This window comes from Procambarus clarkii, chromosome 72 (genome assembly GCF_040958095.1).
Source record: "Procambarus clarkii isolate CNS0578487 chromosome 72, FALCON_Pclarkii_2.0, whole genome shotgun sequence".
Lineage (NCBI taxonomy): Eukaryota > Metazoa > Arthropoda > Malacostraca > Decapoda > Cambaridae > Procambarus > Procambarus clarkii.
The window spans coordinates 23,207,955-23,230,403 of record NC_091221.1 but is presented as its reverse complement, the minus strand read 5'-3'; the positions used below and the strand labels follow the sequence as shown (position 1 = coordinate 23,230,403).

General features: G+C 36.9%; 3 protein-coding genes across 4 annotated transcripts; 2 read left to right on the top strand and 1 right to left on the bottom strand.

Annotated features, from left to right (window-relative positions):
• Window positions 1–1,363: 1,363 nt before the first annotated feature.
• On the top strand, window positions 1,364–3,774 carry LOC138356491 (uncharacterized). The gene is made up of 3 exons (XM_069312651.1): window positions 1,364–1,469; window positions 2,560–2,631; window positions 3,099–3,774. Exons 1-3 carry the CDS (start codon window positions 1,445–1,447, stop codon window positions 3,341–3,343), a joined length of 342 nt encoding a protein of 113 aa, XP_069168752.1. The 5' UTR covers window positions 1,364–1,444; the 3' UTR covers window positions 3,344–3,774.
• A 105-nt stretch (window positions 3,775–3,879) lies between these two features.
• Window positions 3,880–7,437, top strand: LOC138356401 (uncharacterized). The gene is made up of 7 exons (XM_069312537.1): window positions 3,880–4,373; window positions 4,718–4,822; window positions 4,978–5,207; window positions 5,413–5,591; window positions 5,951–6,044; window positions 6,365–6,456; window positions 7,300–7,437. The coding sequence occupies exons 1-6, from the start codon at window positions 4,262–4,264 to the stop codon at window positions 6,437–6,439; spliced, it is 795 nt and encodes a 264-aa protein (XP_069168638.1). The 5' UTR covers window positions 3,880–4,261; the 3' UTR covers window positions 6,440–6,456; window positions 7,300–7,437.
• An 8,679-nt stretch (window positions 7,438–16,116) lies between these two features.
• LOC138356490 (uncharacterized) lies at window positions 16,117–21,009 on the bottom strand. Of its 2 annotated transcripts, XM_069312649.1 has the most exons (4): window positions 20,874–21,009; window positions 18,926–19,131; window positions 17,967–18,106; window positions 16,165–16,712 (listed from the first exon to the last, which is right to left on the bottom strand). In XM_069312649.1, the coding sequence occupies exons 1-3, from the start codon at window positions 20,974–20,976 to the stop codon at window positions 17,978–17,980; spliced, it is 438 nt and encodes a 145-aa protein (XP_069168750.1). In that variant the 5' UTR covers window positions 20,977–21,009; the 3' UTR covers window positions 16,165–16,712; window positions 17,967–17,977. The 2 variants fall into 2 exon arrangements, with proteins under 2 accessions (XP_069168751.1, XP_069168750.1); XM_069312650.1 differs by lacking the exon at window positions 17,967–18,106 and having other exon boundaries at window positions 16,117–16,712.
• Between the last annotated feature and the right edge of the window lie 1,440 nt (window positions 21,010–22,449).

The following is a 22,449-nucleotide window of genomic DNA, read 5'->3' as shown; positions in this document are numbered from 1 at the left end:
GTGTTCCTCACGTGTGCCCCAAAGAATGAGGTGATTTGATAAAATGCTATGCCCAAGATAACCATCCGAGTGCCGGCGGGGAAGTGGTTCATATAGCCTCGGCTATCACTTCCTTTTGTCCGGTCGTGATGGTCAAGCGGATTAAGGCGTCCCTGTACATACCAGTTGTGGGAGTATGGGTTCGAGTCACTTCTGGGGTGTGAGTTTTCAGTTGTATATAGTCCTGGGGACCATTCAGGCTTGTTTGCATTTGTGTTCCTCACGTGTGCCCCAAAGAATGAGGTGATTTGATAAAATGCTATGCCCAAGATAACCATCCGAGTGCCGGCGGGGAAGTGGTTCATATAGCCTCGGCTATCACTTCCTTTTGTCCGGTCGTGATGGTCAAGCGGATTAAGGCGTCCCTGTACATACCAGTTGTGGGAGTATGGGTTCGAGTCACTTCTGGGGTGTGAGTTTTCAGTTGTATATAGTCCTGGGGACCATTCAGGCTTGTTTGCATTTGTGTTCCTCACGTGTGCCCCAAAGAATGAGGTGATTTGATAAAATGCTATGCCCAAGATAACCATCCGAGTGCCGGCGGGGAAGTGGTTCATATAGCCTCGGCTATCACTTCCTTTTGTCCGGTCGTGATGGTCAAGCGGATTAAGGCGTCCCTGTACATACCAGTTGTGGGAGTATGGGTTCGAGTCACTTCTGGGGTGTGAGTTTTCAGTTGTATATAGTCCTGGGGACCATTCAGGCTTGTTTGCATTTGTGTTCCTCACGTGTGCCCCAAAGAATGAGGTGATTTGATAAAATGCTATGCCCAAGATAACCATCCGAGTGCCGGCGGGGAAGTGGTTCATATAGCCTCGGCTATCACTTCCTTTTGTCCGGTCGTGATGGTCAAGCGGATTAAGGCGTCCCTGTACATACCAGTTGTGGGAGTATGGGTTCGAGTCACTTCTGGGGTGTGAGTTTTCAGTTATATATATATATATATATATAGTATAGTGCCTTTGCAATAATGTACCAATGTGTGTATTTTCATAACTCGTTTTAAATTGTTGAAAAATAAATAACTACATTGTGAATGCAAGTCAATGTTTACATGCTAAATCAGAGTTGCCAGATTCCGCTTAAAATAGCAAATTGTGCTTATTTTCAAAGCTTGAGAATTTAGCTTTAAAGTAGTTAAAAAACTACGAATTTCGCAATTTGCTATGTACTTTAGTGTACTATTTTAAAATAAGATTGGTTTTTAAGCTGCAAGTCATATGAATCTCAAAAAAAGTATATTATTAACAATCTTATCTCCATAGTTCACTAGTTTCTGTAAATCAGATCTGGTAACTGTAGGCCAAGTACTGGAAGACTCAAGACACAATGTGTTGAAGCTATTCTCTTTGAAGAAGTCATCTCGACAGGATCTTCCAGCTCCAGCTATAAAACTTCACCAAACATGGATCTACCTAGTACATCAAATGGTAAGGAATTACTAAACTGTACAAAGTTTTATGCTAGAACATTTGTTACAGAATTGTCCCTGTCAGGGACAATTCAGTCCCTATTCTATGTGTACTCCATCACATAGTGACGGAGTATGTGGGAATAATTTTGTTGACACTGTCCATTTTGTCAATTCTACAACAGCAGATAATATGAATTCCCAGAGATATTTGTAACTTGAGATACTTGGTTTGGTTTGGTTAAGTTAGGTTAGGTTAGCCTAACCCAGTAAATCCTCCCCGGCTAGAATATAAACCCCGGACAAAGTGCTCGTGAAATGCCAGGCATTTGCAAATATGAGGATGTGGTTGATTAGATTATATTCTTTTCTATATCATAGATGTTCAATATATGAAAAATATTTTAGACTTAAAAATGGACCCCTGAGGTACTCAACTTAACACATTTCTTCATATTCATTCCCATTTAGTATGACCTTTTGCTCTCTTTGTTTTAACTATTGTTTTGTGCACTTTACAATTTTTTTCATGAACCTGTAATTTCCTTGCTAGTCTTCCATGTGGTACCTTATTAAAGTCTTTAGCATAATCCATGTATACTACATCCACCGGAAACCCTTTATCTGAGTACCATGTTACCATGTCCCAAAAGTGAGGAGGTTTATAAGGTAGCATCTGTTTTTAAGAAGACCATGGTGTGTCGATTGAATAAGATTGTTCACTGAAAGATGGTAAATGATTCCCTCCCTTAGGATTTTCGCCATGAGCTTGCAGATGTGTTATACCTAGCTGATTGGACATTAGTTTTGTGCTTAACTCTTTCTGCTTTTTTTTTAAATACTGTAAGGGTGAAATTTTCATATTTCAAATCTCGGGGTACTATCCCTTGGTTCAGATATTTTGTGGAAAGTATTTTCAGCAGTATTCATAGTTCTTCTGTCAGTTTATTTTCCTTTATAATTAAGGTTTGTTTTCTTTTGTACCATAGAAAGTACCACAGAAAGGTGTTATAATGTTGTGTTAGCTTTTCTGTACAATTTTTCTTTTTTGTTTGTATAAAAGGCTATGCAATGAATTCAAATATTTACGCTACCAATCAATTTTTCAGATAGATCATCGGATTTTGACAGTATGCTGTACATACCAGATGTTCCAAAAATAACTACAGACAACAATAATGGTACTGTGTTTACTATTTTTATACTTTATATATAGGAAGACAAGTTCAATCAATGAGCATTTTAATATATCATCAAAATTTTCATACATTTCTTTCACTTTGTTACACTTGTAAAAACTTATTCTTAGCTATATTTATATAAATGTTAATACCACTGTTAAATGAACATATTGATTTGTGTCCTTATTAGTTATAGCTTATTTATGTTGACCCAGCACCTTACTAAAGGGATTACCTTAACTTGTGTCACTATCTCTCTAGGGGGCTCCAGGTAGGCAGTATAGGTAATGCCACTAACATGCATATCATTATGGGAAAGTCCATAATTTAACACATAATTATAAGTAGGAAATTTGTAGCAAATTTTAAGATTATTAATAGGTACATTGTAGCATAATTTTGCATAAGCATAATTTTCTTGTTTTGTTCTTGTACTTTTCCTTCGAACAGTATTATTTTCTCTTCAGAATTTCACCGGAGAATAGCAGTGATGACTAGAGAACATCTTGAACGTGAGTACCAGAAAGCACGTGCTGCAATGATACAAAGAAATGAGTACTTGAAGAGACTCTTAAACGTGGAGGAACCAAACTCAATAAAGGTGACAAACAAGAAACAGAAAAAAGATAACATACAGGATGTATCACACATTAATTCAAAACAAAGACCAGCTGCACCCCAATCTGATGGTAATCTTCTATTATTTTCTTAACAATATTTCTACAGCTGTTATTTGTGTACTTTCCAATAATATTTGTTGCCTATTTTTAAGTGTATGCTAGACAATTATGGAGATTAAATTACTATAACACTGAACAACTTGGTAGCATAAAGTTAGTTATAGTAATATCTTGAGATTTGTCTGAAAATATTAATACTTGTATACAATTTGCAATTATGTACCATGCTTAAATCTTCAAATGTGCCACCCAGACATTCTGCCTGCTATACTTTCACCACCACACATTCAAAATGCGGGCTATTCTACTAGTGGCAGAACGTACACTCAAAGTTATTTGGCAGCTGGTGAAGAAACTTTGGAATCATTTGATGTTGGTATGTCCCAACATCATTTGTTGGTATTTAAATGAGGGTTTATTTAATGGACACACGTCATAAATATTATGTACCAAAATTGTGCTTAATGCCTATGAAATTTTGTTTAACATATTATACTAATCATTCCTTTCACTTACAAATTTTTCTTACTAATTTGTAATCCCATATTTGAAAGTACTTGCTGCAGAACTTGAACAAATTAAAGATTCTCAGCCAAGTGTTTCTGACTGGCAAAAAAGAAGAAAAAATGCAGAGATTAATTGGGGAGAAAGCAGGGCAATGCTGTTCGATTGGACATTGTCTGAGTTGGGTGTTCCAGATAAAGGTAAATTAAATATTGCTGTGTTCATTAAGGTTATACTGTATAATAAGCATCATATGCATATTAATGACACTCTATTAATACATTTAGACTTCAGATTGTTTAAAATGTTAGGTATACAGTATTTAAAATTAGTATAAATAATTACCCCTTTTTTCATCAGGTAAAGTTTGTGTACAATGTACAAATTGTGAGGCAAGCATCAAATGTGAAGACTGTTTTGCATTTTTGTGTCACATTTGTGACCAAATGCAACATTTTCTCATGCCTTTCCACCACAGATTATATTGGAAAAATGGCTTTTATGAGCCATTAGACCCGACACAAACTGTGTGCCCTGAAGGAAATATCTTTCACTGGAGTAAGTATACGATACCTGTATAAAATCCGTACTTTGTTCCGAGATTACTTCTACTTCCCAATCCCAGTCTAGAGCTACGATTATCTTGGTATAACAAAATAAAATGAATAAATGTTTCATTTCAGTCATTACAACATTTGGAGAAGTCTTAAAGTTTAAACCTGACACTTGGTTTTATAGATTGATTTAATCGTCTGATTGTTTCTTTTCTGTGAATTTCTCAGTCATTATCTGGAGAATAATGTCAATATTTTGTACAATCAAGAAACAATGAAATATTCAGTCTGAAATTCTTTTCCATAAAACTCATTTTGTCAAACTGTCTTCCTTTTCTTTGTTACCAGAACCTGTTGTACCAGCCCAACCACCAAATTCTTGCCCCAACTGCACAGATTGCAAGTTTAAAATTTCAAGCTCCAGCAATCTCTGCATCTTCATCACTATAATGGGTAAATAAACTTTAAAATTTACCCTTTTATTTCCATTACCGGATATTCCTGAATCACAATACATTTTGAAATTTTTGTTGCTATAAATGTTAATTTTTACATCACTATTTTAGCAAGTCGCCACACAACTCAATGCACTGTATTTTAAACTACAGGAAGGTATGACCTCTATACTCCAATCTATACATGCCACTGTGGATATGAGCATCAACAACTAGGCAAGACCATGCACAAGTCTGGTTTCTATTCATCATTAGGAAAGAGCAGCACATTCTACAGCACCAGTCTGCTTGAATCATGGCACCATATAAAAAGAAATTGTCCTGGAACATCATTTCGGGCATTAGTCACTGCACTGGAATCCTTTGGTGCTTCTCGTGGGCGTGTATGTTTTGATACCGTTATTCTTAATATTTTCAGTTTTATATTTCAATACAAAAATTATCAAAATTTTGTAGTAATGTATATTCATTTATTAATAATTAGTTTTTAATTTTGTTCAAACACAAAATGGAATGTTTTTTTTGTTTATTTATCTTATGTCATAATATGCATTTTAAATGTCACCATCTAAAAAATTCTATTCCTAGATTGGACCCATTAATTATATAACTTCGAAGAGAGTGTTCTTCGAATGGCGATTCCAGCAATATGAGCTGAGAAAAATTAGAGGAGAAGCTGACAATGAGTGTCCTGCTTGTGATAAAACCCCTTTAGCAGTACATATTGATGGCAACAAGAAGCTGTATCGTTACAACAAAGTTGGGAGGTAATAAAATGTGCTTTACAGATACTTAATGTATAGTATTCTTTTGTTCTCTACACACACTATATTATAATGAATTATATTGTCTTCAAATTAATGTTCTTATAAATAAAGTATGCACATATAAATATACATTGTCATATGACATATTTTTTAACTGAGTATGTCTTTATAGTTTGCCTTTCAATTGCATCCATATCATCATTTTATTTATCTAACACCATGTAAATTTTTGTTTTATGTAAAATTTAGCAGTGCATCAGAATTCTTCATATAAAACATTTTTTGATACCCCATTACCCATTGTTTAATATTATAGTGGTTACAGACAATAAATAATTATTTCTGAATTATCATTGCAGAGGTATCAGAAACCCCTATTATTCTGATAGTATCTTCAGCAAAGATGAAGATGTTCAAGCTCATGTTGGCACTATTCAGAGCTTGAAAACTAAGGTGAGTTTTATTATATATTGAGAAACCTTCAATTTTACCTAATAACTGTTTGGCGACTATAACATATGGTGGCCATTTTTGTATTTTTTCATTATAGTTTATATATATTGAATAAGGAAATATAACCCAATCAGTATAATGTAATCAGTATAATGCGATTTGTATTCAGTATTCAATAAGTATCAACTCCCTCAAATAATCAATAAAAGAATGAAAACATTGGTCAAACTTGAGTTGGTCTTGGTGAGTAAAGGTATGTTATGAAACTGTTATTAATCTATGCTCTTCAAGATGTTCATTGCTATAAATATTTTTCTCAGAAAGAACAGAAGAACTCACAGAGGGTGCAGTCTTTTGGAACCATCGAAAAATTGATGGACTGGCTCGTGCATTAGTTACTCGACTCAGAAAGGTACTAAAAATAATATATATTTATTTTATTTATTTGTATTTATTTTGAAACTTATTATAATGCATTTATATGTGAAAGGTATTATAATGCATTTATAGGTTAGTTATGTGTTCAGATCATGTACTACATATATTTTCCATTATAAATTAGCGACCATTTCCTTGAATTAACTGCTTGAACTTTTTCAATATATCAATAAGGTTAATTTGTATAAAGTATATAGTATTTAATTAACCTAAATGTATGATTCCGAGATATATCAAATGTGTTCACAGAGAAATCACAGTATCGTGATATATCACGGGAACTGTGATGAGGGTTTGAACCCCATGCACTGAGTGCTCTCAGATGCATGCTCTAGTTCACTACGCCACGACATGGTCAGATGAATTGCAACTTGGAGTACTACTGCACCCACAAGGATCCCAAGGCTTCCACTGAAGCCAAACCAGGTTTCACACAATTCCCCCATGAACTCGGTCTCTGTCATTCAGTAGTTCTGCCTTTGATGCCCCCATTTCAATGTCTTTCTCCATGTATTGATATATCACAATAATATGAATTCTATGTGTATTGAAAGGGCCATCAGAGGTAAAACTACTGGAGGACACAGACCAAGTACATGGGAAACTGCATGCACAACCGCCCATGGAATGGGTATGGGGGTGCATAATTAACAAAAATTGAATTGTGGGTTCATTAGTACCCTAGGTTGCAATTCTTTTGACCATGTTGTGGCGCATTCAACTACAGCAAGCATCTGGGAATGCCAAGCCCATAGGTTCGAACCACTCATCATGGTTAATGTGATTTGTTCATTAAATTTATTATATTTTCAAATAGGCCAGAGAGACGGAAATAACAGTTTCAAATGAGATCGACAAACTTGATGTTCAAAAGTCATTGATTCAAGAATGGCGATCTGACCTACAAATGATTTGTAAGGAGTTAGAGTTAAACACTGGAACAACCTCGAAGAACATAAAATATTCTATCGAGGCAGTTGCAGACTCTATCAGGCATCGCAAAAATCTGATTGCCACTGATGCAGGTAGGCTTACTATTTCTTTGTTAACTCTGAAGCAATTTCTATTTAGCTCTTGTCTATAATTTCTATGTAGGTAAATGATGAGGAAATTTTTTTAACAACTTTAAAACTTTCAGCCAAAAAACTTTATTTGCAGCATCCAGTAAAATGCGCTCTTCCCTCCGGCACAGAAATGAGTGTGATAGGAAAAAGCTTCAAGGCTTCATAAAAATCTACAATAGTGAAAACTCTGAAATTCTCAGTGAAAAGGATGCAATAGAAGGTATCCTGCCATGGCACAATTTATTGCCTCATCATAGCCAAAATGGTATGTAACTACATCTCATTTTATCAGGGGTTACAATTCGGCCTTATCAAGATAACTAACATTTAGCATGCATAATGGATAAGCTTTACTTATTTTTGAAGTAAAATATCATCACTACTGTTTGTAAAATAGGTGCAGTATCATAATCCGTAGGTTTTTATCAGGTTGATACTGCACAATAAACTATGTATAGTATGTATAATGCAAGTACCTAAACTGTAATTACATTAAATTGAGTTGTAGTTTACTTGCAGTAAATATAAATTTCCTCTTTTATTAGTGTCCCTTGCTCAAAAAAAGAAGGCAGTAGAAGATGTGGAGCTTCAGAAGAGATCCAGAGAAGAGCAACAACACACTGTTCAAGAAATGCTGCATTATCTCGCATATTACAAGAATAAGAGAGAGATTTTAACCGAACATACTGAAGAGTTGTTATGTGGAATTTTTCCTTCATATCTAAGCAAGGTAAGCTAACAGCCTAAATGTGTGTTGCAATTCAGTTCTTCATAAACATTTATCCAGCAGAATTTTATACTTGTCTTGCTATTTACAACTTTGACAGGTAGACAATTCCATGGTTTTCATATACTGTACTGGTGTGTTTTACATATATTTGAACTTTTACCGAAAACTTTATTTATTTATTCTAATTTCTTTAGTATTTTCAGGGAAATTTGTAAATGTCTTAAACCCCATTAAATAGTCTATATATTACAGGATCCTAACAAGTACACTATTGAAGAGAAGCACCTATCAACCAAAAATAAGAGTGGAATCTTGGCTCTTTTGAAGCAAGGGCAAAAGATGTGTTCTGACAAGCTGAGTGATGCAAAGCGTTTATTTGGATACCAGGAAGAGGATGTTGATGTTTCCGAGCCCTACCTGGAGCTTTGTGACAGTGAAGATGATGATGATGAAGATGAAGATTTACTACTAAACTCATGATACAAAAGTTAAGTATAATAAATTTTACCTGATTTCTCTTGCTAATTTCTCTTACTTAATTTCTCTAATTTCTAATTATCCTAGCCCTAAGATTACTACTGGCCTCCATTGCCTTGCCTGCACTTTGTTTCCCCCTTAACCATATCACTCATTCTTACAGGTGTGAGACAGAGAGGTACAAGATCATCCAAGAGGAACAACACCTGAAGCACCCAACATTTGGGTGTTTTAATTAATAAAAACGCCCTTCATGGCTTCACTCATCCTGGCTGGTTTAATTAAAAAAACCTAACCTAAACCTAATATATATACCTCTAGAGTCAAGGGAGTTAAGTTTTAGGCTGCACAATGAAACTGCTATTGACAATTTTATAACTGCTGCTGATAATGTCTGTCCTGTGACTTTTTTGTAAGCATAACCAAAAGGCTTAACAATCCCTTGCTTACAAAGGGAATACTTAAACCCATTAATAAAAAACATGACCTTGAGAAGAAGTATAGGTTAGGAATTGTCTCCAAAGAATTCTCATGCTCTTCAACAGGTCACTTGAACTCCAAACCTTTCCAGTTATCCTAAAAAAAGCGAGTTACCCCTGTACACAAATGTGGTGATCTCACAGATGTTAACAATTACAGACCTATATCAATCCTGCCTAACTTGTCAACATTTTTTGAAAAACTAATCTACAAGCAGTTTTACTCTTATCTAGCCAAACACCATATACTTAGTACTAGGCTGTACAAGAATATAACAACTCTTGTATATATCTCAAAAAAAAAAAAAAAAAAAAAAAAAAAGCACAAGACGAAGCTTGAAAAAGTTTAGTGGTATGCAAATAGGCTAGTCCCAGGACTAAGAGGCATGAGTTACGAGGACAGGCTGCGAGAAATGCAATTGATAGGGTACATAAAGATAAACTGTTTAACACGGGTGGTAGGCGAACAAGGGGACACAGGTGGAAACTTAGTACCCAAATGAACCACTAGGATGTTAGAAAGAACTTTTTCAGTGTCAGAGTAGTTAATAGATGGAATGCATTAGGCAGTGATGTGGTGGAGGCTGACTCCATACACAGTTTCAAATGCAGATATGATAGATCCCAGTAGGCTCAGGAATCTGTACATCAGTTGATTGCCAGTTGAGAGGTGGGACCAAAGAGCCAGAGCTCAACCCCCCGCAACCACAACTAGGTGAGTATACACACACACACACACACGTATACACACACACACACAGACACAAACATACACACACTAATGCCTCTATTCACCTTGCAGTAAATAGGAACCTGAAAGTCAGGAAGCTGCTAAAGGCTGCATCTTGGGGATGTGTGAGTGTGTTAGATAAAAATATATGTTGTTTAGATATGATGGAGGAAAAGAGGCCGAGAGTCGGTACATTAGACAACCGACGCTTAGAAAGGCGGGGTCCAAGAGCTAACAGCTAAATCTTGGAAATAATAAATTAAAATATTTAATACACCCACATACATGTTTCACATTATTTTGGCTGAGGGCACACTGAGGGCTGATGGCCCCGTCGACGGGGCAGGAAGTCGGTGGTTGATCAAAGGCCTCCCACATCCTCCACATACCTGAGGATTATTCCGGCTTAATTTTAAACGGAAGTAATGTCTTGGCATTTACGGCTTCAGCGGGTGGGTGGGTCCGTGGGTTTATTACACTGTGAGTGAAAACAATCGCCTATTCTCTATTTTATATTGCGGCTTGTAGAGCTAGAAGCTGTTGCCTCTTGTGTGCGTTGCACAAGGGGATTAATATCTGGATTAATAGCTTTCAATATTTCCAGTATTTTTTAAGGTAACGCTTAAATACCGAAGATACTGCTATTGGACACCGCTTAATTGACAATGTCTCAACAACGCAGGCTAAAGATGTGCGTGGCTCCTGCTATTGCAATGATGCTCATTTGTTTTTCAATGATGGGCCTTAGTTGCCCCCTCTCTAACTTACCGTTCTAAATACCCCTTCTCCATCTTCCGCAAACATTTCCCCTCATACATCTCCCCCCTTTCCTCCTGTCCCCCTTGTCCATCTTTGTCCCCCTGTCCATCTTTGTCCCCTGTCCCTCACTTTGTCCCCTTGCCCACATTTTCTGTCCTCTGTCCCAGATCCCTTTCCCCCTCTCTGTCCCCCTGTCCCCCCTTTCCATCTCTCTGTCCCCCTGTCCCTCTCTATCCCATTGTCCCTGTCTCTGTCCCCCCTGTCTCTCTCTGTCCCCCTGTTCTTCTCTGTCCTCCTGTTCCTCTCTCTGTCCCCCTGTCACTCTCTGTCCCCCTGTTCCTCTATGTCCCCCTGTCCATCTCTCTGTCCCCTGTACCTCTCTGTCCCCCTGCCCACTCTTTCTGTCCGCTGTCCATCATCTGTCCCCCTCCCTTTCCTCCAGTCCCCCTATCCATCTCTGTCCCCTTGTCCCTGTCTCTCCTCTGTCCTCCTCCTCCTGTCTCCTCTGTATATATATATATATATATATATATATATATATATATATATATATATATATATATATATATATATATATATATATATATATATATATATATATATGTATGTATGTATGAGTGTGTGTGTACATGTGTATACAACATTAATAATTTTGTAACTAGCGTCAAACATTGTTATTTGCTTAGCTAAACGAACTAGAGGGTTCCGGTCCTGAACCGATTATGTGCCTCTGTAATCCTTTACACCACGGCCCACGGGATGGGTATGGGGTGCATAATAAAGAAAGCAATAGAAGAAATTGAAATTGCATAATACGGTTATTGACATTCAATAATAGTAAGATAAAGCAATGAGGACCAAATGGGAGACCAGTGATCAGTGTCTTGTATTCCCTGCAATACCTCAAATCCTACGTACCTCACTGACAGGCTCCAGTATGTTTCTGTGAATAATTCAATTTCTCCCACCCTACCCATCAACATTGGTGTTCCTCAGGGCAGCATACTTGGCATACTTGGGTATCCTTTGGAGGTGCTTATCCAGTTCTCACTTGAACACTATGAGGGGATTGCCAGTTATGCCATGCAGTTATGCAATGTATGAATCTATCTATAAGTCCACCAATCTTTGTAAAAATTTCTTGTATGGATGTACCTTACCTAAATAAACATTTATTTATTTATTATTTATATTTAGGATTCATCAACTGCCAAAGATATTCACATGTCAGTATAATTCTGGCGAGAGAGAGGTTTGGGAAAAGCCGTTATACCAACTAGTCAGCAATAAGGGTGATATTTGTGGGGCACAGGCACACTCGGCCTGGCCCATTAACCCCCAACTGACACTATAACTACTAGCTACTAGGTACATGAACATAATTACATAATTTACGTACATAATTTAAGGTACATAATTACTAGGTACATGAGGACTGGCCATTGTACTATATAGACCTGAAAAAGTGTAACTTAGCGACAACAAGAAAATATTGAATCACAAGACCAACGACGACCATTCCCTTACCCTGCCATAAACACTGAAATTTGACACCCTACCTCTGGAGCCACCCTGACCACAGGTCCACCAACTACATTTCCCTCCCTCCAACTCTGCCTCCACTTACATTGTACACCACGCAAGTGTGGACTAGTGTGTAAATCTTACTGATACCACACTTAACCTTTATTCTTTCTCAATGTGTTGTATAAAAGGATCTGATTATACCGTTTCATTTCTAACTCCTTTTCTTGGAAGAATGCCACATATGATCGTACACACACACTAGGTCTGTATAGGGTATAGGCAAGGTCTGACAAGGTATACTAGGTGAGTACTAGTTGAGTACTTACACACAAGATATTCTAGGTGAGACTAGGTGAGTATACACACACACGCAACATATACTAAGTTAGTACACCCAGAAACAAGATATACTAGGTGAATACACACATACAAGGTATACTAGGTGAGTACTAGTTGAGAACTTACACACAAGATATTCTAGGTGAGACTAGGTGAGTATACACACACACACGCAACATATACTAAGTTAGTACACCCAGAAACAAGATATACTAGGTGAATACACACATACAAGGTATACTAGGTGAGTACTAGTTGAGAACTTACACACAAGATATTCTAGGTGAGACTAGGTGAGTATACACACACACACGCAACATATACTAGGTTAGTACACCCAGAAACAAGATATACTAGGTGAATACACACATACAAGGTATACTAGGTGAGTACTAGTTGAGAACTTACACACAAGATATTCTAGGTGAGACTAGGTGAGTATACACACACACACGCAACATATACTAGGTTAGTACACCCAGAAACAAGATATACTAGGTGAATACACACATACAAGGTATACTAGGTGAGTACTAGTTGAGAACTTACACACAAGATATTCTAGGTGAGACTAGGTGAGTATACACACACACACGCAACATATACTAGGTTAGTACACCCAGAAACAAGATATACTAGGTGAATACCCTAACACCAACCTCCTACAGTACACAACACCAACCTCCCACAGTACACCTCCCACAGGTAACCCCAGCACCAACCTCCCACAGTACACAACACCAACCTCCCACAGTACACATCCCACAGGTAACCCCAGCACCAACCTCCCACAGTACACAACACCAACCTCCCACAGTACACATCCCACAGGTAACCCCAGCACCAACCTCCCACAGTACACCTCCCACAGGTAACCCCAACACCAACCTCCCACAGTACACAACACCAACCTCCCACAGTACACCTCCTACAGGTAACCCCAACACCAACCTCACACAGTACACCTCCCACAGTAACCCCAGCACCAACCTCCCACAGTAACCCCAACACCAACCTCCCACAGTACACAACACCAACCTCCCACAGTACACATCCCACAGGTAACCCCAGCACCAACCTCCCACAGTACACCTCCCACAGGTAACCCCAACACCAACCTCCCACAGTACACAACACCAACCTCCCACAGTACACCTCCCACAGGTAACCCCAGCACCAACCTCCCACAGTACACAACACCAACCTCCCACAGTACACATCCCACAGGTAACCCCAGCACCAACCTCCCACAGTACACAACACCAACCTCCCACAGTACACCTCCCACAGGTAACCCCAGCACCAACCTCCCACAGTACACCTCCTACAGGTAACCCCAACACCAACCTCCCACAGTACACCTCCCACAGGTAACCCCAGCACCAACCTCCCACAGTACACCTCCTACAGGTAACCCCAACACCAACCTCACACAGTACACCTCCCACAGTAACCCCAGCACCAACCTCCCACAGGTACAAAATGAAGCCATGAGAATTATCTTAGGATGCCCAAGAAATGCTATGATTGAGAAAATCAGGATGGAGTTGAATCTGCAGAGTATTGGGGATAGAATTGCAGAGATAAATGTAGCTTCTGCCATTAGATTAATGAGAGGTGGGGGAGCTAATGAATTGGTCCTCTCAGTTCAAAAGGTGGGAAGTACTGAACAATGTATGATGAAGAAAAGAGCATATATGAATACCTTATGTTCTAATGTTATTAAGTATGATGTTATTTCAGAGTGTATTGCTGTGCCCAAGAGAAAATTTACACCACCATGGGAGGATTGTAATGTAGATGTAGTAATTACTCCCTTGCAAAAGAAAAAAAGTATGTATGAAATAGGAGAGCTGAGGGCAACATATGATTGTATAATTAGAAAATTGCCTACAGAAAACACTCTACTACATGTATATTGTGATGGGTCAGTAGCTAGGGATGGGAAGGCAGGATGTATATTGTGATGGGTCAGTAGCTAGGGATGGGAAGGCAGGATGTATATGTTCTTAACATTCTGAAACCTATATTGTTTGCTGATGATACTACACTCATCTACTCCAACCCCAACCCACATACACTAAATACTGTAATGTTGTTAATAATGAACTAAAAAAAGTCCACTTATGGATGTCAACCAACAAACTAACACTTAACATAGAAAAGCCCATTATCACCACACCAGAAATAAATATCTCTTTGATATCCCCAGAGTTAAACTTGTATAAATAAATAAATAAATAAATAAATATGTTTATTCAGGTAAGGTACATACATACAAGTAATGTTACATTAATGGATCGATATATAGATAGAGCTAGTACATACAATGCCTAAAGCCACTATTACGCAACGCGTTTCGGGCAGGAAAAACATTAATATCTAGAACTTAATACTAATTGAGCATAAAGAATAAAATGTGTTGAGAACAAATACAAATAAAGATAAAAAAAAGAGGGAACATGACTGAAAAAGCAGCACAAATACAATAGGTTGACAAACAGTGTTGATTAAAAAAAAAAAAAAAATAACAGACATGGGTTGACAATAGAGGGGTAAGGTAGGTTAGTGAATTTATTAGGTAGTGTTTAGTTTTTATCTTAAACTGGTTGAGAGAGGTACAGTCTTTAACATGGTTGGGAAGATCATTCCACATTCTGGGTCCCTTGATTTGTAGAGCATTTCTAGTTTGATTAAGTCGTATTCTTGGAATATCAAAACTGTATTTTTTTCTGGTGTGGTGCTCATGGGTTCTGTTACAACCTTCAATGAAGCTTTTGAGCTTATATGTATGTATTTGTAATGTATGTATGTAAACAATGTATTTATTATCATTTATCAATTCTGATAGAAATTACCTACTTAAAATTATCTGTTAGATTAAGGACCTGCCTGAAACGCTGCGCATACTAGTGGCTTTACAAGATTGTAAATACTGTACTATTCAATGTATTCTCACAACCCCAATGTACCTACTTGTATATATATAAATAAAATAAAATAAAATATTGTGATGGGTCAGTAGCTAGGGATGGGAAGGCAGGATGCAGTATGCCAAACTGAATTCGTGCGCCCCTTGAGGGACTTGAAGTAGAGGGATAGGGATCACAGGATAAGTATGGGTTGCACAAACTACTGGTAACAGGATGAGTATGGGTTGCACAATTAATTACTACAAAGTGGTTGAGTATGGGGTGCACGTAAATGAAGACTCCCAAGAAGCAAATCAGAGATCAGCCCAAGCTTCATCTTGAGGCAAAGCTCAATGCCTTAAGCCATATTGATGCTCTGTCCACAGAGCATTCTCTCTCTCAAATCATAATAGTACACTAATGGTTCCCTACACCACCCCTCAGGTGCAGCTGCAGCAGGCTTGGGTGACATGATGACTATGGGGTGCACAATAAACTAACACTCACAGAATGAGTATGGGCTGCACAATAAGCTACCTCTCACAAGATTAGTAATAAAGAAACATTAATTTTTTGGGTAGGGTGACTGAAACTCATCCTGGGGTAAAAATGTTTATTTAAATTTATTATAGTTAAATGAATTTAGTAAATTATTCCATATATTGTATTATAAGTGAATTGACACTAAACTATAAATGATACTAATAAGGTTTTAAAAATGAAAAACAGTAAAAATCCTTCATGTAAGATATGGAAGTTGAAAAGTAAATTAACTGTAAACTAAATTATAAACTGTAGACATAATATAAAGTATTATAAGTAAAATACCTATAAACTACCAAATAATGTGTAAGGAACCATTTCTATTGTTTGTCCTTTTTTACCTGTTTCCTCAGGTATTTTAAAATTCCCATTCCGTTGTTACTACACTGTTTTCCTGGTGTAGTTCCCTGTGGTTCAAATTTTACTACTTGTACTTCTTGCTGTTTCTGAAGGATTGCTAATGGTAGCCCTTGTTGCACCGGCGGAACTTTTTGTAAATGTTCCACCTGCGGAACTTTTTGTAATTGTTGAATTTCTTGCACCAGCGGTACCTTTTGGACTTTATGCACCTGCTGCACTTGTAGCTCGTCAGGATTTTTTTCCAGGGCATTATCGCTATCACCTTCTGATCCTAATGTAAGTTTATCTGCATCAAGCTTCCTTGTGCGTGCTGGAATAAAAAATAAAAATAAAAAATAAAAAATTTTGAAATGGAAGATCCTGTGTAACAAATTTAATCAGTTACTATGATCGAGCCGCAGAAATTTTACAGGAAAGATATGGTTGGGTTGACTGCATCTATCTGGACCTAAAAGAGGCATTCAATAGAATTCCACATAAGAGTTTGTTCTGGAAACTGGAACATATTGGAGGGGTGACAGGTAAGCTTCTAACATGGATTAAAAAATTTCAAACTGATAGAAAAATGAGGGCAGTAATCAGAGGCAATGTATTGGACTGGAGAAATGTCACGAGTGGAGTACCACAGGGTTTAGTTCTGGCATTCATGGATAAATAATAAATAAATTGTTCATGATTTTTTTAGACAAAAGCTAGAATATGCAGCAGTTGTATGGTGCCCATATCTTAAGAAGTACATGTACAAACTTGAAATGATACAAAGACGTCATGGGTGTCATAGGGGCACCAGCACACTGGTTTGCTAAAGGGCCCTTAATGCTGTCGAGACCTTATGGGCCCTTGGACCCATTACGTTAAGACATAGTGCTGTATTGGGCCACACACTTTTTGCCATATACATCAACGACAGAGATGATTGAATTGAAATTATATATATATATATATATATATATATATATATATATATATATATATATATATATATATATATATATATATATACATATATATATATATATATATATATATATATATATATATATATATATATATATATATATATGTCGTACCTAATAGAACGCACTTCTCAGCCAACTATGCATGGCCCAATTTGCATAATAAGCCAAGTTTTCATGAATTAATGTTTTTTCGACTACCTAACCTACCTAACCTAACCTAACCTAACTTTTTCTGCTACCTAACCTAACCTAACCGATAGAGATAGGTTAGGTTAGGTTAGGTAGGGTTGGTTAGGTTCGGTCATATATCTACGTTAATTTTAACTCCAATAAAAAAAATTGACCTCATACGTAATGAATTGGGTAGCTTTATCATTTCATAGGAAAAAAATTAGAAAAAATATATTAATTCAGGAAAACTTGGCTTATTAGGCAAATCGGGCCTTGAATAGTAGGCTGAGAAGTGCGTTCTGGCTATTAGGTACGACATATATATATATATACATATGTATATATATATATATATACATATGTATATATATATATATATATATGATAGAAAATAATAGGTGGTGATATATTTATATATTATGTGAACTACTTACACAAAAAGAAGTTAGTGGTGAAGATCTTCTTGTCCTCTTCTTGTATTACGTTGTTTGGTAGGATACCATGTCACCCGTGCTGGTCCTTTCTTGTAATAGATAACGATTGATTCATACCCACAGCCACGCAGATATGTTAGCTGAAAAGCAAATAATATTTAAACAATAACACTATCTGGGAAAATGCAACAAAATAAATGTTTGAAGCATAGCTGTGCATGTGCAATAGAACCCATAATAGAATCACAATACCAGAAATAAATATCTTTGATATCCCCAGAGTCAAAGTTATTCTGTGTAAATACTCTATGCAAATAAAGGGACCTTGTCTATGGAACTAACTTGCTAACAAATTTAAAAACTGTCCAACTTCTGCCATTTTAAAAAATAAAACCAAAAAGTACCTAAATTTTTTCTTGATAGTTTCCTAACTAGTGTATTAAACTCGCACTGTATCTTATGAAATCCAATGCCAGAATATATGTGCCTAAACCATACAACTTTTCCATTGTAATCATTGCTATCACCTTATATCATGATTGTTATATTGAATGCATATCTTACTATATTATACCTTGAAATATTCCTCAAATTATGCTACAATTTATATGTTGATAACCCTCAAATTTTACTTTAATGTACATAGTAATCTTTGTGATACTTTCTTACAATGTACCAGCCAATTTTTTCCATTTAAGCTTTAAATTGCCTATTTAAAATTATCTGTTAGATTAAGGACCTGCCCAAAACACTATGTGTGCTAGTGGCTTTACAAGAATGTAAAAACATCAATTCTATGTACTCTCATAATCCCAGTGTGCTATCTTGTATATAAATAAATAAACAAATAGTATGTAAGTACTGTACAGCATTATTCATGTTGATTCTATACCTTATCAAGCAAGTTCAGCATAAGAAGAATACAAATGAATACAACAGATGTAGACAAACTTCAATACCTGATTTTCAATCCTTCGTAGAACCCGGCTTGCTGTATTTCGTTCTAAAGCCTTCTTGCCTTTAAGTAGAAAACGGGCTTCCTCTTCTTTCTTCATTAATTCTCTACTGTTTCGGAAGTCACACTGGCAGAACTTGCAAACATTGCTTCGGACATGCACACATTGTTTGCAGTTTGTGCATCTCCTCAAGAATTTTCCCTGAAGACCTGAAGGAAATAGTTTCTAATAAAATACTTATATTCAAATGACCTATGCTGCAAAAATTATAAGTTAAATTGTTGTTAAAATGTACTACAGTAATTAAATATATTATTTAAATTATGAAATAATCTACATTAACACTAGTGAGAGCAATGTTAAAAATTTTAGGACTGCATCTGGAAATAACTTTAATTTTGGATGTGATTAACCATGCTGTAACTCGTATAACAAAACTGAGAGGAGTTGAATCCAACAGCCTGATTGACCAGGCTGTTAATTTCAAGCGAATACTATATTATTGGAAGAAAAAAAAATTATATATATATATATATATATATATATATATATATATATATATATATATATATATATATATATATATATATATATATATATATATATATATATATATATATATGTCGTACCTAATAGCCAGAACGCACTTCTCAGCCTACTATGCAAGGCCCGATTTGCCTAATACGCCAAGTTTTCATGAACTAATTGTTTTTCGACGACCTAACCTACCTAACCTAACCTAACCTAACTTTTTCGGCTACCTAACCTAACCTAACCTATAAAGATAGGCTAGGTTAGGTTAGGTAGGGTTGGTTAGGTTCTGTCATATATCTACGTTAATTTTAACTCCAATAAAAAAAAAATGACCTCATACATAATGAAGTGGGTAGCTTTATCATTTCATAAGAAAAAAATTAGAGAAAATATATTAATTCAGGAAAACTTGGCTCATTAGGCAAATCGGGCCTTGCATAGTAGGCTGAGAAGTGCGTTCTGGCTACTAGGTACGACATATATATATATATATATATATATATATATATATATATATATATATATATATATATATATATATATAACCAATATTGTAACTTTTTTTGTGTAATGACGTTTTCAAATAAAGTTAGATAAATATACACACATACCAAAAGAATAAGGGTGGTAGGAGAAGAAAATATGAAAGTGTTCAGTGAGGATCCACAAGGTCTTCTCTGAGTACTCTTTATTTTCTTCTCCGAGGCTATGGGTCCCTACACTTGCACCAGAGGTGGTACCCCTCATATATATATATATATATATATATATATATATATATATATATATATATATATATATATATATATATATATATATATATATATATATATATATATATATATATATATATATATATATATATATATATGTCGTACCTAGTAGCCCGAACGCACTTCTCAGCCTACTATGCAAGGCCCGATTTGCCTAATAAGCCAAGTTTTTATGAATTAATTGTTTTTCGACTACCTAACCTACCTAAGCTAACCTAACCTAACTTTTTCGGCTACCTAACCTAACCTAACCTATAAATATAGGTTAGGTTAGGTTAGGTAGGGTTGGTTAGGTTCGGCCATATATCTACGTTAATTTTAACTCCAATAAAAAAAATTGACCTCATACATAATGAAATGGGTAGCTTTATCATTTCATCAGAAAACAAATTAGAGAAAATATACTGTCAGGAAAACTTGGCTTATTATGCAAATCGGGCCTTGCATAGTAAGCCGAGTACGACGTTCTGGCTACTAGGTACAACATATATATATATATATATATATATATACATACATACATACATACATACATACATACATACATACATACATACATACACACATACATATATATATATATATATATATATATATATATGACAGTGTCAGATTCAGTTTACTACAGTTTAGTAATTTCTTACCATTTGATGTACTAGGTAGATCCATGTTTGGTGAAGTTTTATAGCTGGAGCTGGAAGATCCTGTCGAGATGACTTCTTCAAAGAGAATAGCTTCAACACACATTGTGTCTTGAGTCTACCAGTACTTGGCCTACAGTTACCAGATCTGATTTACAGAAACTAGTGAACTATGGAGATAAGATTGTTAATAATATACTTTTTTTGAGATTCATATGACTTGCAGCTTAAAAACCAACCTTATTTTAAAATAGTACACTAAAGTACATAGCAAATTGCGAAATTCGTAGTTTTTTAACTACTTTAAAGCTAAATTCTCAAGCTTTGAAAATAAGCACAATTTGCTATTTTAAGCGGAATCTGGCAACTCTGATTTAGCATGTAAACATTGACTTGCATTCACAATGTAGTTATTTATTTTTCAACAATTTAAAACGAGTTATGAAAATACACACATTGGTACATTATTGCAAAGGCACTATACTATATATATATATATATATAAATTGTTGCAAGTCGAGCAACAAATATTTTACATTGAACAACAAATGAGATTGGAAAAGCAGTATTGCCAAAATAGACCCCAGACACACCCTGTGGGTAGTAATGGACCCCCATACCGACCCTATGAGGGGTAGTGGACCCCATAATAACACTATGGGCGATAGTGGACACTATACAAACACTATGGGCGGTAGTTGACTTCATAGAGACCCTGTGGGCGGTAAGGGACCCCCTATCGACCCTGTGGGCGGCAGTGGACCCCCTATCGATCCTGTGGGCGGCAGTGGACCCCCTACCGACCCTGTGGGCGGCAGTGGACCCCTACCGAACGTGTGGGCGGCAGTGGACCCCCTACCGACCCTGTGGGCGGCAGTGGACCCCCTATCGATCCTGTGGGCGGTAGTGGACCCCCCCCATATCGACCCTGTGGGCGGCAGTGGACCCCCTATCGATCCTGTGGGCGGCAGTGGACCCCCTACCGACCCAGTGGGTGGCAGTGGACCCCCTGCCGACCCTGTGGGCGGTAGTGGACCCCTACCGACCCTGTGGACGGTAGTTGACTTCATAGCGACCCAGTGGGCGGTAGTGGACCCCATACCGACCCTGTGGGTGGCGGTGGACTCCATACCGACTCTGTGGGCGGCAGTGAACCCTATATACTAATCCTGTGGGCGATACTGTACCCTATAGTCATCCTGTGGGGGCAATGGATGCCATACATATCCAGTGGGTGTTATTGTACCCCATACTTATTCTGTGGGTGGTTGGAGCCCCATACCCATCCTGTGGGTTATAGTGGACCCCATACTCATCCTGTGGGTGGTATTGGACCCCATACCTATCCTGTGGGTGGTTGTGAGCCCATACCCATCCTGTCGGTGGTAGTGGACGCAATACACATCCAGTGGATGGTATTGGATCCCATACCCTTCCTGTGGGTGGAAGTGATCCCCATACCATTCCTGTGGGTGGATGTGACCCCCATACTCATCCTGCGGGTGTTATTGGACCCCTTACCCACCTAACAGGTGGTAGTGGACCCTATACTAATCCTATAATTTCCAATAATCCACAC